At 35.3% G+C, this 17,244-nt stretch overlaps 1 protein-coding gene across 3 annotated transcripts in view; it reads left to right on the plus strand.

Moving 5' to 3' along the window:
• The window catches only part of LRRC2 (leucine rich repeat containing 2), a 94,554-nt gene that overhangs the window by 7,272 nt on the left and 70,038 nt on the right, over positions 1-17,244 (plus strand). For 2 of the 3 annotated variants that reach the window (XM_087926841.1, XM_026703916.2), the window contains exons 2-3: positions 3,799-3,943; positions 15,510-15,711. In XM_087926841.1, coding sequence (XP_087782967.1) covers positions 3,819-3,943; positions 15,510-15,711 — 327 coding nt within the window. In that variant the 5' untranslated portion in view covers positions 3,799-3,818. The remainder of the gene's footprint in view (positions 1-3,798; positions 3,944-15,509; positions 15,712-17,244) is intronic. The other variant, XM_087926842.1, reaches the window with a different exon arrangement.

Below are 17,244 nucleotides of genomic sequence, written 5' to 3' on the forward strand. Positions count from 1 at the left end.
TATTACTATTTCTGCAGCACATGCTATTACAGCAAATTTGAAGTAATTGATAGTACTAATTGATAGTATTGGTACTAATTGAGGGACCAAGAGAAGCTTCTTAGATGAGAAGTGAAATATCTTCAACCCCCGCCCACCCCCCCCCCCAAAAAAAAAAAAAAGCTCAGTAGCCCTTTGAAAAAGCACCTTTGGGATTTTTTATGGTAATTTAAGCCTATCTTTTGGAATATGGAAAAAAATCCCATTTATTTTTAATTATCTCTTTTATGGGCCCTATCATTAACCAGACTGAAGTAGTAGCTTCAATTAGCAGATGCTTGGAAGTGGAGACCAACTATAAAAACCTGTTGTGCTTTATGGCTGTGGTGCCCTATATCTCCTAAATTAGCTTTTTATCTTTGGGTGTAATGAAGGGTGCTGGTCTGCAAACAGTGTTGAAATATGTTCCGCTGTCAGCCCAGTTAGATTTAAATTGAGGGGAGGGAGACACCTTCATTTCAAGCAACAATATATCTTTAAGATATATCTTTAAAAAAAAAACAATATCCGAGACCATACAATTCTTAAAATGGCTAATAACTAAATATCAATTGAAACAATCATAATCAGGAAAACAAGACACCTTCTCAACATAGCAAAAGGAAAATAAACAAAAGGGGAGAGGTACCTGTTGAATATCCTAATGAGGAGTGAAGCCAAGGAATGAAGGTTTTACTCATGTCTGCTGTCTCCGTGAGAAATAATAGTTTAAAATCATTGGTCTGCCTTGCAGGTGGGAAGATTACTTAAATCCTATTGGTTGAGCTGTCCGACAGCTCCCTTTAAAAGAGCATTTAGTTGTACCCATCTATTCAATAAAGAGCTGTAGTCACTTCCCTTTGAGTCTTTCTTCTTCAATCGACCCCAATCTAACAGCACCCTTAAAATCAACAGCACAAATTTTACTATGGATGGGAGAGAATAGACTCAGATTACATCCTAGGAAGACAGAGCTACTGCTATATACTGAAGTTCTCTGTGTTGTCTCTGTATGAGGTTGTATTTCCTGTGAAGGAACCATTACAATCTGCTGGATCAGTAGGGAGACCTTGCTCAGGGGGACCTTTGTCGCACTAAGTTGGGGCATCAAACTGTGTGGAAAGATCTGACTATGGTGGTTGCTCTCTTCACTTGTTTCAATGCGCTCTATATGGAACATCTTTAGAAGACCATCCAGAAGTTTCAGTTGGTACAGAACATGTTGGTCCAGGTGTTTATTGATACTGGCTAGTAGGTTCATGACACACCTATTCTGTGGTCCCTGTACTGGCTTCCTGTTAGCTTGCAGGTGCTCAAGTCCTGGTTTTAACTTCTAAATTTCCTCTGGCTTGTCCCTGATCCCTTTTACTTGTAAGACCACATCTCTCAATTGGAGTTGGTCTGATCATTATGATCTTTCAGGAAAAGCAGCAAGCTGTTTCCCCATTTCTGGAAGGTAAAAAGCTTGAAGCCCAGAGATTACGCTTTCCTATTTCAAAGCTGTCTCTTTGGAATGGCCTCCCAGGGAGGTTCATTTGCTTCAATCTTTCAGAAATAGCTGAACACTGAACTTTTCAGACAGGGATTTGGATGCTGTTGCCATGATCTGTTGTGAAAGCTGTATATATTTTATTTTTAAGTTTTTATGATTATGTTATTGTTCTTCTTTGTGAGGCACTGAGAGTTTATTATGATTGTAGTGAGATATAAATCTGATATAAAGAAGTAACAAAATGTCTTGCAATGCAGAAAGCTTTTAACTGTGCTTGCAAAAAGGTTGGTCATAGATTAGAATTATTTAGAACAATAACAATGACTCAAAATCAGATGGGATAGAACTTGGAAAGATAATAAGATATGGAAAAGAAGTAAAACATTTCGTAGAAAAAATGAATGAAGAAGAGCAAGACGCTTTTTACTCCTTCATTCAAAAGAAGAATAACTTCAACAACTATTCATTCTGTGCTGTCCAACATACTGAACCAATATTCAGAAAATGAATGATGTCTTTAAAATTTGAATATAGTCAGAATGACTAAAATCCTTCATCGGTGAATATATCTAATCTTTAACAAAATGAAGGGGGAAAGGTTGATTTGTCTTTCATTGGATTGACAATTCCCAACTCTCTATTTAACTTTAATAAAGATAATATCTAATGAAATTTCAAGATATGCAAAAAAAAAAAATCTGGGTTGAAGCAATTATTCTTGAAAGGCTTCTTGACTTCTGTGTAACATCAGAATTCTTGCAAGCTGGAATGATTTTATGAATGAGAAGGCATATTAAAAGCTCCGTCCAGATATATTAGTTGTACTTCTTTATAGAAATCACACTGAAACAGTGACACCTTCAGCCATTGATTCTAAGCAAGGGAGAAGAATTCACTATTAGGCTTAGACCACTGTTAGTGACATCTCTGGCTTGTCACTTTTAATATTAATAGCGTTTCAGAGTTCTAATATGACACCCTACTGGAAGTCATGTCTTTGGACAAGATAGAAAGGCTGGATCAGTTGGTTGTAAAAGAGCTCACTGAGCCCTTTTCAGAAACAGATATGTTATTAACCCCCTAGCCAATTATAAGTGGAATTTTGCTGCTGGCTTTCTCAACAGATGAGCATCAGCCTCTGAATGCAATTAATTCACCCCAAATTTAAATCAGTAGTGACTAGAAAAATGTGTGCTGATCTGTAGATGTGTCTCTCCTGTGTAAATTAGAATGTGCATGCATTTTCTTCTCTAAGCAACCCCAAGTAGGATTTTAGCAGTCTGAATACCATGAAGCAGTTGAGTAACCCTGGAGAAAGATACAACTGCTTTAATAGTGTGAAACGAGTCACTCTTGCTACTTAGGGATGGATGTAACTGCATATCTTTTCAGTCATCAATCAAATAGGAATCAGTTTCCAATGCATTTCTTGCAGAGAGTGCTTATGTAGGAGAAAGTTACATACAATTCAAACATCTTGTGCCCCCAATGTATACACTGAAAGTAGAATGCACATATCACTTCTTCTCATGAATTGAAACATATAATAACTTTACTTTGTTGTCAATCATTCTGGAGTTTTTAATATAGGTAATCCCTACCGTCCCTGTCCTATTGTTTCTTTTATTTTTCTTATCTGTACCCATTTCATGTATTCATAACTATGTATATACTTATACCTATTATCTTGTAAGCGATTGACAAATCAAAATAAATAAATAAATAAAAAAACATGATAGCTAGAGATTATGTGGCTTGGACTCCAACACACGAATGCCAATGTATCAGATTCTGCCTTATACCAGTTACTATAATATTTACTATTAAGCCTGATTAACTCTAGTTAAAGTTTATGGTTCTCTAAGATCATCATATTGTTTTAGCATCTAAGCTACAAAACAAAAATCCCTGACAGGCAAGTCTCCCAAGTTGAAAAAACTGAATATATAAATTAAAATTATTACCAATTTCACACTCTTTTATGATGGCCAAATCAATTGCTTTATATGTCTGAATCTAAGTTACAGTTGGTTCATAAATTAAGCTGCCTTTCCTCATGCATAGGATGATAAATAACATTTAATGGATAAATCAATCCAGGCACTTGTAGGGTTGAAAAAAATATATAACTATGTATCTTAAAACAATGTACACTGTGTGACATGGTGTTTGCTGGTTTTTGTTTGTTATTTTACTTATTTAAATAAAATAGCTTTCTTAGTATTAAATAAGATATTCCTGTTCCTTATCATGACACTTTTCAAATAAAACTGTTTCCCCCTACCCAGATAATCTTAATGCCAGCATTATGGGACATCAGGTGATAATATTTGACTTTTCAGCCATAAGAGGTTTATGGGAGATTCGAGTGAAGAAGCACAAAGAAAAACAGAAACAGGAAAAAGAACGAATAGCTCACAGTGCGTTAGAGAAGTAAGGAAATATTTACTATATTGTTATTTCAATGTTATTATTACTGTTTCATTATAAATTAAGCCATTGCACATCACAGCCACCAATAGCTGGCATTTATTTATTTATATTTCTTATATGACTGTTCATCTCAGCATAGTGTTTCTGATAACTAATAGTCTGTATTTAATTGGAATTTTTATTTTGGGAGGATGGGATTCACATAATTGTATTGACCGTTGCTATTTTTGTCTGCTTACACTGTTCCCTGATCAAGCTGTTTCAGAGATGAGTCTAATTTATTCTCTCTGTATTATTAATGGTTTATAACTATTATTGGAATGCTTATAAACAAATGGGTACAATCATGCTGAAATAACGATTTATCATGAAAACATGATCCCAAGCAATAATTACATGAACTCAAAAAGAATGTTGATGGGCTAGAGTGAAGGTACATCTGCAGGATTGAATATGTCATGGCCTTAGACCATTTGAAAAGACCCTTTTGTTGGGCTTCTTGTGGAAGAATATTTAGATATTTATCATGTGTATTTAAATTGGGGAGAATTTCTCTGTCTTGATTTCATTTTGCAGAATGGATTACAACCAATTCACACACCACTCTAATACCAAATGTGGTCTTCAATCAAGAAAGGGTTGCACTCTCCTATCTTAATTCAGGAAAGCACTAAGGAAAACAGCATGATAAAAAAGGGTGAAAGAGTATTTTGTAAATTGAATAACATAATTCTCCATAATAAGGGTTTGGGCTTAAGTGCTCTGCATGGGATATGCATGTGAACTTAAAAAGTACTCATTCAAGTAGCTTTTAAAGAGCTTACAGATCCCGAAGGTATTGTTATAATGGGGCAGGAATTCACTATGTTGTAAAAAACAGTCTTGTTAATGAGGTCTGCAACTCTTAAGATAGTTGCAATGTGCTGAAGAAACCCATTATATTACATGTTTATGACAATTTACATTTAATTGTGTGAGAATTCTCTCTCCCACAAATAAAGTTGCTTTGGAGATAGCTTTAGGCAATGCATAATGCATATCTTATTGGCTGTACTGTGGGCCTGATTATGTTAGAATTGGATATTATGTACAGCAAATCAAGGGTCATCCATAGCATGCCTGAGAACCCAGTATTTTTCCACAGTGGTCCAGAGGGAACCATGAAAAGCAACACAATAAATTCATTTATGATTATGAAATGAAATTTAAAACTTCTTCTGTTAAGAGAATATGTAACTAGTAATTTGTTTGACTTGAAAATGATTCTACCCTAAGGAAATTGTAGTTGTATGTGACCATTGTCTGTTTACCTTAACACTTGTACAATACTTCTAAATTGTTTTCATTAAGAATAATTGAAATCCTTTCCCCCCCTCCTCATTTTTCTTCAGAGAAAATTAGTATTGATTTGTACATAGAACTAGTTCAACACAGAAATCTGTTTCACAACATGCTAAGACATATTATGGCATATTTGGCTATGGATAGTGAGTTATATGTATATAGCTTCCATACTTTGAAAACCTTAGCTTATAGCTTTTCATTGGGGGAAATCAACCAATTTTGATTCATTTAAAACAAACTACACTTTGTGTGAATCAGATCAGCTTGAGCCCAACTTCTAAAAATCTACCATTCAAAAATTTGATAGGGAAGTCCTCTTTTGTTGTTCCATTTCTGCATATGAAGTTCTAGCAGTTGGAGAGAAACCAACTAGGGACTTACTTTAGCTTAGATAGTTTGGAATAAACCAACAACATATTTTCAAAATGGATCATAACCGTCATGAATTATAGTGAAACGAACATCCTTTGCCTTCACTTAAGGATTCATACAGAATCAATAGCGTTTCCAAATACTCATATAAATGAACTGAAGGTTCAGTAATGAACAAAGATAGGGCCAGAATACCCTCTATGCTGATTTTCTACTACTTGGCTGGTACAATTTTTAGATTCTCCCCACTGGAATTATTGTTATCCACTATTATTTAACTTGGAGATATTCTTGCTTACAGAAATGACTTATGAAATGGCAAGCAGTGAATTGGACAGTATTTTTCTTGGCCAGAAGTCTGCATCAGTACTTTTGGTTTGGGATGATGACCTACTAGCCCAAATGGTAACAGTATGCGATCTTAAAATAGGCAGTAACTCAGAGACTTTTTAATGACCAATGGTTGAATAAGTTGATAGATACACAGATGATAGATAGATAAATAAGATAGGTAGTAACCCAGAGGCTTCTGTAGGATCAAAACTATTTTTTGTCTCAAAATAATGAAAGTGTTAATGTGTTGGCATGGTGCAAGCAAGCTTCATCCTTTCATATGTTTATGTTATATCACAATGCATATACTAATGGACTGGATCTCACAGAGTGATGCTGTTTTTGTCATTTGCTTCCTTGATGCCCTTTGAAGTGAAGTTGTCTAAAAGTGTTCTCTTTTTGTATGTGGCATCCAAACTTTTGATCACTTGGGCTGGGCTTGTAATATTTTGTATTTCCCTTGAAGAGTTTAGCAGTCTGTTTAATTTGCAAAGCATCACACTGAAAACAGTTTAAAGCTGGATCAATGTTCTATCCCAGATGGCACTGCAGCATTAACCTTGATTAATTTTTCCTGTTTTTGATTGTGGTCAAGCTGCTATGATAAAAAATGTCTAGAAATGTTACCAATACAGCCAATTTGTTGTTTCTCAATTTTTGCATGGAATTTTAAAAATATGCATAACTGTATTAGCAGTTAGCATGGTCCAAACAAGAGCAAATGAAAGGAAGCTGATTAAAGAAAGCAGTAGAAAATATAAAAATGTAAAATCAATTACACAATAGATGTGAAGCAGCATTTTAAATCATAATGTGATGTATTATTGTCCTGTTTATAGTTTATGTCTGTTTTGAGGCACAACCCTCAAAATTGTCTTACCTAATATGAAAATAATCACACACTAAAAAACAGAACGTTAAGATTTGTGGTTTTCTGTTTTAAGATAAAATTGAAGTGAAATTTGTCATTGCCACCCCTCCCCCCCAAAAGATCCTTGTTTTAAACATTGTTCATAACATATAATTTTGAATATTTATAAATGAATGCCAATTCAGAATTTCATATGTAACAATTATTGGCTCTGATTTTTTTATGTAAACGTATTTAGGGTTAGGGTTATTATTTTTTCCAAAGCAGAAAATGTATATTGTGATGAGACATCCTCCCCCAGTTCAAATTGCAATACAAATTCTTGTACTATGCTTCCATCATCCCATCCTTGGTCAAGGCTGAAGTTTTTCCAGCTGGCTTGCACTTGCCTCCTGGAGTTTAAGAAATTATTGATGTGCTTTGCAGATAAGGTAGGCAGGGCTTCCACCTGCAAAAAACATTTGTTATTATTTTTTAAAATTATGCAGCTAGCTATTTGTATAACAAATAAAATGTCATAAGGAGCTAAGAAAGAGAATGTCCCAAAGTCATCAATGAATCTCCATATCTGACCTGGATTTGGGTTTTCCTGCTCTTAGACTGACAACTTAACCATTACAACATATCGCATCACTTCTTTACAGAGAATATTAATGGTAGGTTTTACTTTAGCACCAAGAATAGATATCTCTTGTCATCTGCCCAGTAGTTACAACTTCCTTTGTTTTGTAATTGGAGATAGAACAGTATTTATTATTGTCTCTCCAGGCTCCATCATCAAGCCTATAACTGGTGATCCTAGAGAACTAGTAAGCATATTTGGGAAGAGAAATTAAAAGTGATATGATTGTCCCAAAGGTGTTTTTTTTTAAAGACACAACTCGACTTTTTGGTTTTTCTTTGAAGGCTCAGAAAGTCTAGTTGCCTCTTGAGAAAACAAAAAAGCACCTTTGGGACAACTACCATGACCTGGATGACTGAGAATCTCCATAGACATCAAGTGATATGACATTTGCCTGTAGCAGGCTCTTGGTTCCCTTCAAATGCATTGAATTACTTCTACAAACTCCAGGGAGTTTGGTGAGATATAGAGTTCTGGGAATTGCAGTCCCAAATTTTTGAAAGATGCTATATAACTTTAGCATCAGAACTGCACTAGAAACCAGCATTGTTTAAACTCTTAATTAAACGATGTGTGTGCTTTGAAGATTCTGAAGTAATCTATTGAAGATTATCAGCGTTCATACTTGATCTTCTTTAATATATTAGTTCAAGGTCTTCAAAGCACAGATGAAACAAGAACATACCTGAGCACCCAAAAACACCTTTAGTCAACAAGAATCACTGATAATGTGCTCTCTTTCTTTTTATATTTTTCTGAAAAGGAAACCTTACAATTTAGAAAACCAGGCCCATCATATAAAAACAGGCTGAAGTGATTCAGATACATTTGGCACATATACCTACACAAATTACTAATTTGATTTGACATATTTCACAATTTGCTCATAATGCTTAAAAAATCCCACTTGTGATTTGGTTGCAAAACAAGCTTTTACAGCATTGGTTTATTCCATTGTTTGCTCATTAAAAAAACCTTTAGAATTCTAATCAATTACATCTCGGGAAAGTATTGTTTGTTTTTACAAGATGTCAGTAGCAGCCAGATATTCTTACCTCTTTTCATTTTGCATTGTGTATTGTTCTCCATTGTGCCTCATACTATTTGCTTAATTGCAAAGGAGAGTGAAAAGCTTTCTCTCCCTGATAACATGCAACTTGGAATGCTAATAAGTACCATCAGAAAAAGAGACATAGAACCAGGTCTGGTGCTATGAATCTTCTTCAATCATCTAAGCAAGTCGAAATTATTGAGTGGTTAACAGCAAAGCAACTTGTAAGTAACTTAAGCAGATTAAGTGATTCTAATGTTTGGAATTTTGCTAATAGGTTTGAGACATTGCAGCAAAAATAATATGTAGGATAATCTGCATCCCCTTTTATCTTCTTTAAATCAGTATTTTTGGAATGTATCTATATGGGTATTGGATTCTCTAAAGAACATGCTGAAGAACTAGATAAAATACCAAATAAAAAAATGACAAAATTACCTTACAAGAACTCCATAAAAAGATTTTGTGGCTGAAGAATGCCTTTTAATTGCTGGAACTGTGACAGCTATGTTTGAGCAAATAGCCATAATCTGTACGAATTTAGATGAGTTGAAATACATATGTGAAGTTTTGGTAAGCCATATATGGAAGATCTGAACTAGCTCCTAAAGATAAACATTCTAATACCCTGATTATTAATAAAAGAGCACTGAATTCTTTGATTAAAATATAGCAGATCCCTGAAGTGAATGGCAGAAATTCCTACTTTTTATAACCAGATCAAATAGCATTAAGCATCTCTTTTATCAAGACAAAGGGAAATGGCCATTTAAGGGACTCATTATTTACTTTCTAAGCAACTTCTGAATCACAGAATATATTCAATTGATCTTAAACAATTAAACAAGTGGAGTGGTTGCCAAACTAGAAAAGAGTTTTGCTAATGTTTGTACATGGGCTACAACTCTACTGAAGATAGGATCGGCAATTTTTTATAGTTTTCCAAAGTATGTATTCAAAGAAAAGTGATTCTTCTAAGCAAAGGTAAACCATCATCTCTAATTATAAGCATTCAATACTTCTTGGAAAGTTAGGCATGAACAAGTATTCCCTACTATCTATGACTGTGTTGGAACATGATCTAGATGCCCCCAACTAGCAACCAAAGAGAATCATGCCTGGGCTTATTTGAACACAACTCCTTAAAACTGTTGTCTTGATCCCAAGGAAGGAACCAGTGGACAACCTAGAAAAGACTGATGAACTCAGACAAGGTATCTACATAATATGAAAGGCAATTGAACCCCGGCATAATTATTCACCACAGAAGAATAAAGGAAATATAACTGGTCACATAAAATAACAGTTAATTTCCAGTCAATTAAAACTTGCATTTCCCTCATTAACCAAGATCTTAAATAGAGCAGCAATGCAGATTACATTCAGCCTCAAAGCAAGGAGCAGCAAAAAGGGATTTTGACAGAAATAAAAGGTGATATAAAAAGAGAGGCTACAGAATGGATTAATAAAAGAGAAATGGAATCAAGAAGTTTTAAAGAGGATCTTACTGATTTTATTCTAGCTGCACATCAGAGGAAACATGCATGATGTCTCTGAAGATTATTTCGATGTCAAATTTTGTGGCAAGTACAATATGGAAGTCTCAGGAGGCTGAAGTAGGGATGGTAACACCAATCCCTAAGTATATAACCATTTATCCTGGACAGGGGAAGTCCCCTTACACCCAAGTCCCATCTGAGGATGACATAGCAGATTGTGGCTGATTTTTTGACAAACTGGAAGTCTTCTTTTGAAGTATCCTCTTCAACAAATTATCTGAGAGTGCCCATTAATTGATAATGAAAACATTTAGAGCAGGGGTCCCCAACTACCAGTCCCCGGACCGGTACCTGTCCATGGATCATTTTTTACTAGGCAGCAAAGCTTGGGCGCTGCCATCTTGTTTTGACAGCGCTTCCAGGTTTTCGGTTGCTTCCGGGTTTTTGTTGGAAAGTACTTCCGGTTTTTCAGTTGGAAAGTGGTGTTTGGGTGCTCGCGCCTTAGTTTCGTCGAAGTGGTGGGGTGGCTTCGAACGAAGAGCCATCCCAATGGCAGTGGAGTCTCACCTTACTCAGGTACCGACCCCTGGAAGAATAAATAATCGTGAAACTGGTCCCTGGTTCGAAAAAGGTTGGGGGCCACTGACTTAGAGGAACTAACCATAGTTAGTTCCTTGGTAAACAGAGCGTGGTAATTATACTGCATAATCTCTCAAAGCTACTGCATCTATAAAGAAGAAGAATACAAGTGGAGAATTATGTATTTGTCTCAAAATTAGATCATCAGCGACTGAATTGAAAATCCATATAGCTCATTTGCTATGGTTATAAATTTTCAATTTAGATTTTGCCATGTTATAGCTATATTTATTTTCCTCTTAAGCTCTTACAAAAACAAGTGAATGAAAAAGGCATGAATTAGAAATGTATATAGCAACTTTAATAAACAGCTGCCAAAGGGCCTGATGATACTAGCTTAGAATTTAATGCCAGGATTGGTACAAATGATTATGTACTTTATGAACAGTGTAACTCCAGAGAGAGATGTAAGCCCCCTCTCATATGTAATTGCAGAGACAGAGGAGTTGGCTTTGCAGAATAGTTCCTGACTCAATTGGTGAATATCTTAGATTTGTTAATCTTGAATGGTACCTGGGAGAATAATATATCTGGATATTATGCTTTCTGGGAGTGAGATTCCCATGAAATGATAAATATGATCTTTAATTTCAGAGTTGGTTTAGTGACCACTTGACTTTAAATTTACATTTGGTTTCAAATGGGCAAATTATATACACTTAAAAATCTTATTGCATTGAATAGTCCTCAAGTCCTGAAATACATTTGTGTAAAATGGACTGAGAAGATGGAAGGAACATGGAAATCTATATATATAAATCTGGCAAGGGAGAGTTTGTACAATTCTTTAATTAAAGTCCCCCAAAAGGATTCTTACCACAGTTTGTACTGTTATTACATTTACTGATTTGCAAATTTAAATGAGCTCTAGCAAAAGATTATTCAACTAAGGTTTGATGAGGAATGTGCAAAAGGAAATAACTCTTTAATTGAAAATTTGCAATTAATACTAGAATAATGACTGCCCATTACTCATGAACAAAACAAGAGAAAAGAATATAAAGCTTTGCTAAAAAAGAAAAAAAAGGATATGAAAGGTGTTGGATCAAAATCACAGCTCCCATCTCTATCTCCACATGGGAAATTGTAATCTAAAGAGGCACAGATGGACTTGTCAGACTGATCATCTGTTATCTAACTGGAGCTACTAAGCTAATATCACCACTGAAAAAGGGAAAACTTCAGGAAATAGCAGCATCCCATCTGAGTTGTGAAACTTAAATCTTCACTGGTTGACACCCATTTTGATGATTTTGGTCATGGTCATAACCTTCACACTGAAAAATCCCACCAGGTACAATAACTCTATTATTATTCCTATATTTAAAAAGGAGACAGGTCAAATCCTTCCAAATGTCTTCTGATTGGCTCTTAAGTATTGTATAAATAAGCTGCTACTTGTTTTGGAATCCAGTGGACTAGAAAGAAAAGCATAATTGCTGAGGAGCAGGCCAGGTATAGGATAGGACATCAACCAGGTTTTATGACATTGTACTGAAAAATACTGTATATATCATTCCCCAAAGAAGCCTATCTATGACATTCATTCACTTTGAAAGAGCTTTTGACTTCATTTATACATACATTTCTACTTTGTGCTTCTGTCACAGCCGCTACCCTCTGGAACAGCATCCCTTGGAAATATGTAAGCTTCCCATGCTTCAGATGTTCCAGATGTTTGTGGAGTTCCTGGCAATCCCCCCCCCCCCCAATGTTATTTACATGGTTTTGTCTGGGAAACCATGTCACTTTTTAAATTAGGCATTCTTTTAATTATTGTAAACTGCCTTTCTGATTTTTCTGGAGTTAGCAGCTTCAAAATCCATCAAGCAAACAAAACAATTCAGGAACACATTAGATATGTTACCTTTGATAGACAATTGCTAGCACTACTTAAAACATTGCATGAAAGTTCATTGACCATCACGTTTACCATCAAGATAATGTTGGCTCTAAGCAACCAGAGAGAATGACCTTCCCCAGAAGGATCAGTCTCTAGTTTGGGCCTTCATCAATTTTAATATGAATCTGTGCCCATAAACATTTATGGGCACAGATGCTTAGAAGTCTATCTATCATTTTGTACAGAGAAATAGAGAAAAAGAAACACAAACTAATTACTATGATATCACACTAAGCAGAATTTATGTTGACATGTTTACGACAGAAATGTTGGGAGAATGATGAAAGGCCTAGAACGATCCTGACTAATTGTTTAAAATAAAAGCAAGACAGGGTAATGATTCCAATTATTAAAGGAGAAAGATGAAATCTATAAAACTTCAATGGATATAAATGGTCAATTTTAAAATTTTTATTCAGAATTATATAGTGAACCAGAGAATGTATCAAATGAAGAGACATACGTTGTTGTTTTTAAAAAATCTACCATTTGAGATGAAACAACTTTTACTTGCTCCACTATCTTGAATAGAAATTAAACTAATTGGCTTTAGTATTGATAGTAATATTAATGTAAGTTTTCTAACTGCTTGTAATAGGGTTTTGATTTTATTATGTTATGTCCAGTAATTAGAAAAGCAAAATTAAAAATAAAATAATGCTTTGCTCATAATTGTCTTTTACTGACTGTGAGATAGGATATATATTAATAAGCTGCATACATATTTATATACACATTTGCCTACAGCTTATGATAAAAGTCAATTTGGGATGGTGGTTAAGGCATCAGGTCAGAAACCAAGAGACCATAAAGCCAAATAGGTTATCTTTGGCCCATATTCTTTCTTACCTCTATGAAAAAGGCGATGGCAAAACACTTCTGAAATCTTTTCAAGAATGCTGTAGGGACTCACTTGCTCAATAGTCGATACTGACTCAAAGGTATATGGACACTCTCATAGAATAAAAAAAAAGTGTGTTAAAATTCTTGGAAACCCTGATCAACACAAAAGCAGCTGTCAGGAATGTGAGACTGGTGTTTTCTAGTGACAGAACCTCAATTGTGAATGGTTTTCCATGGAGGTTACTTTAACCCCATGTTTTATTATAATCCACCTAAATTGCACTATGTTAAGGCTTTATTTTGGCAAACCACCGGGGATGGGTACTAATAATTTATTTATTTATTGTTTCTATTTATATGATCACCCTCTCTCCAAGGTGACGCTGGGTGGCAAACCTAGTTAAAACATTTATATAATAATAGAAGATAGAAATATGCATATTAACATAACACAAACAAAAAAGCATATAAAAATAACAACGGAGGACAAACTCATCTATAATAAATAATACTGCAGAGGCTCAACTAACTTCCCAGCCTCCATGACCGGGAGAACAGCCAGAGCTTTCCAAAAAGCCCATAGAGCCAGTTCATTTTGCGTGAAATTTCGGGCAAATCTGTAGTGTGCAACTACTTCAGAGCTTCTTGTGGCCACTTTCTTCCTTGTTTTGGTCCCGTCCTCTTTTCTAAGCTTTGCTGCATTTTGAATGGGGTTCCATTTTATTCTGCTCTAATGTGTATTGGCTTGTGAAAATTGTTAATGTTTTTTCCAAGAACCTCCCTCCCACCTATTCATTCCCTTTAGTAGTACTTTGATTTAAAAGTCTTTTCTTTACATCTTTATGGTTTGCTGGCAATTGTGGCTTATGAATAGCTTATGAAGAATGCTTGACTCTCCTGAGCCTATTTTTATTCAGTAATACTAGAAGGACATTTGTTCAGTTATCTTAGTAAAGCCTGCATGACCTCTTCACCATTGCCCTGCTTGAGGGAATTCCCTTTTGTACTCTGACCTTCATGCTACCAAGTCACTGTTCAGCAAGCAAAGGCGACCTTTGGCTCTTATTATTTAGAACTGTTACTACAACATCGTTTTGTTTTTGGGTACCAAAGTGCTTGGTAGAAATAGCAAAAGAAAATAGGCATGAGAATAGCAGCCGAGTCTTATCAGCTGCTTTAATTTGTGTGGCAGAAACAGCAATGCGCTACCACTACAAGGTCATCTTTCATGATGATGTGACTCCAGACTCATGTTCAAATGACTTTTAGGCCTCTAAGAATTGCTTAGAAAATGTACCAGCGTGCCTTTAGTGCTTTGGTCTAGTCCTTGGTACAGAAAGGCAATATATACATCTAATAAAGGAAGAAATAATCTTCATATGTTTACCCACAACTGACAGCTTTTTCATTCATGTTGCTCCTGCACATATCAGGATAAAATTGGTTTGGGAAGAAATAAAGATAAGGAGGGATAGCTTTGAAAACAGCTTTCTAATTCAATCCCAGAGATGGATGAAAAGCAAGAACCAATCACCCACTGACATCAGTATAATTCAACTTTCTCAACCTGGTGCCCTGCAGATGTGTGAGCTTTCCAAACTCCCCAATTCTCAAATCCTTTGATAAGAATCTAGGAGTTCAAGTTCATACGTCTGGTTGACACCAAGCTTGGAGAATACTAAAATAATGTATAGCTGTTATGGCAAAGTAGTTAAGGGTGTATAGGATGAAAACTTAGCTATCTCAAAAATGTCCCGGAACTTCTCAGGAACTGAAGATTGTACCTTCCTAATGCCAATTTATGTAAATGCCTCTGGCAGAAGTGATGATCTCTTGGATGGTTGTCTTTAGCCAATCAGTGTAACCATGATGATCATTTTTCTGGCTGTCTCTTAAGCACAGGAGATCTCCCTTCCCTGCCCTTAAACCGCCTTTTTAGCAGCAGAGGAAGGGATACAAATTCCTTTGAGTGCTTAATGAGCTTTTCTTGGTGAAATGGATGCAAGTGCAAATTTGGGAAAGGTGTGTGTCTGTGTGTGTGTGTGTGAACAGGAATAAAATGAAAATGCTTTCATTTGTACTTTTTCAGGATAAGGCAAGAATGGGATATTATGCTAGACTGCAGAAGAAAAGGCATTCCACAGACTGCATATTTGAATAATGGTTTCATAGATACTAACAGCATTTTAGATAAACTTGAAAAGAACTCACCACTGATTAAGAAGATTGCCTTGCTGAATGACAAAGAAAGGAGCAAATTTATTTTTCAACTTTCAGGCGAACACTGGATGGTAAGTATATTATCTGAATTACTCTTTGCTCATGACCATTGAAATGGACAGTTTTAAATTTGTCTGAACCTTGCTAGTCATTAATTTTGCCTCTGCTCCCTTTCTTTGTGTAAATGACATAGCATATATTTTATTTTAGTAGGTGCTCCAACTCCTTAATATTTTCTGTTTTATCTTTAGCAACCTAGCAGCCATTGCAATGTGATTTCTTCTCATTGATAATGATATTGACATTGACATTGATATCTTCTCATTGGTAGTGACACCACCAAGGAAAGACGGAGGTTGATTTTTTTGCACCAGATGAACTGGCATTCCTAGAAATTGAATTACACTGTATTGTATTTCTCACAATTGTTTGGTAACAGTAGAAGTGGCAGTGCAGCAATGGCTTTGCTAAAATAATGTGTAACATTTCACACATTTGACATGCCATCATGGTCCCAGCAGCTGATAATACCTTCTCTATCTCCTATATATTTTCTTTCTTGTTTTGGTCAAGCAATCTAAACAGAACCATCTCTTGGAGTGTTTAGAATATGCCATCCTTCGGGATGGGTGGGAGGCATTATAGGATATTAAACTTTATCCCAGATAACTTGTCTTTATTTGCTCTTCATTGGGCATCATGTTCCATGAAGTTTCGACATTGTAGAAATTTGTGAATAGTTCGCTCATTGACAGTGGAGAGCAATTGATTGGCTTCCCATAGGCATCTGCATACTGAAGATTATAGAAAAGTATGGGGGGACTAAAAAGCAGAGACAAAAGGATGTATGTTTGAATTCCCATCACAAATTAACCACAGATGAAGGTTTATATGCCAAGAGCTAAGATGGTTGTTTGTTTGTTTGATTGATATGTCTAAGCTCTGACAAATTATATTTATTTCTATGGTAGTAAGCAAGAATCTGGAAAGATATTTAAAATAATGTTTGCATAATCTTTCCCTTTTCCCTCTCTTTCTCTCCCCTTATTTATATTACAAATGTTAAAGGTTTGTTGCTCTGATTGGTTTTGTTTTAATACTCTGAAGAAATATTATCTCTATAAGCCATTTCAATTAATATTATCTAATTATCTGAAAAAAACATAGACATGCCCACCAACAAGGATTTAATTTCAGTTTTGGGGATGTATCACAAACTGATATTGTGAGAGGACACATGAGAATATCTTTTAGCTCTGCTTCCTTTATTTCTTTTTAAAGATTATTGTTAATTTTAATGTATATCAAGTTAAAGTGAAAATCTTAGCTGAATAGATGTGGATATAGTAATTTATGTTGAAATATTCCAACAGCAAAAGACAGGAGCATATGAGTTAGTTGCCAAGTGCTGAAAAGGTGTGAAAAATGGTCATAAGCCATTTTTTTCAGTGCCGTTGTAACTTTGAATGGTCACTAAATGAACTGTTACAAGTCAAGGAGGTTAAAGGAGAAAACAGTGCTTCATGTCCTAAAAAGTCATTCATAGCCAATGAGTGTGGCTTAATTCAAATGGCTTTGTGAAGGAGAGGAAGGTAGAAATGCTG

The sequence above is a fragment of the Pseudonaja textilis genome, chromosome 2 (genome assembly GCF_049901715.1).
Source record: "Pseudonaja textilis isolate UNSWEBS1 chromosome 2, rPseTex1.2, whole genome shotgun sequence".
Taxonomy (NCBI): Eukaryota; Metazoa; Chordata; class Lepidosauria; order Squamata; family Elapidae; genus Pseudonaja; species Pseudonaja textilis.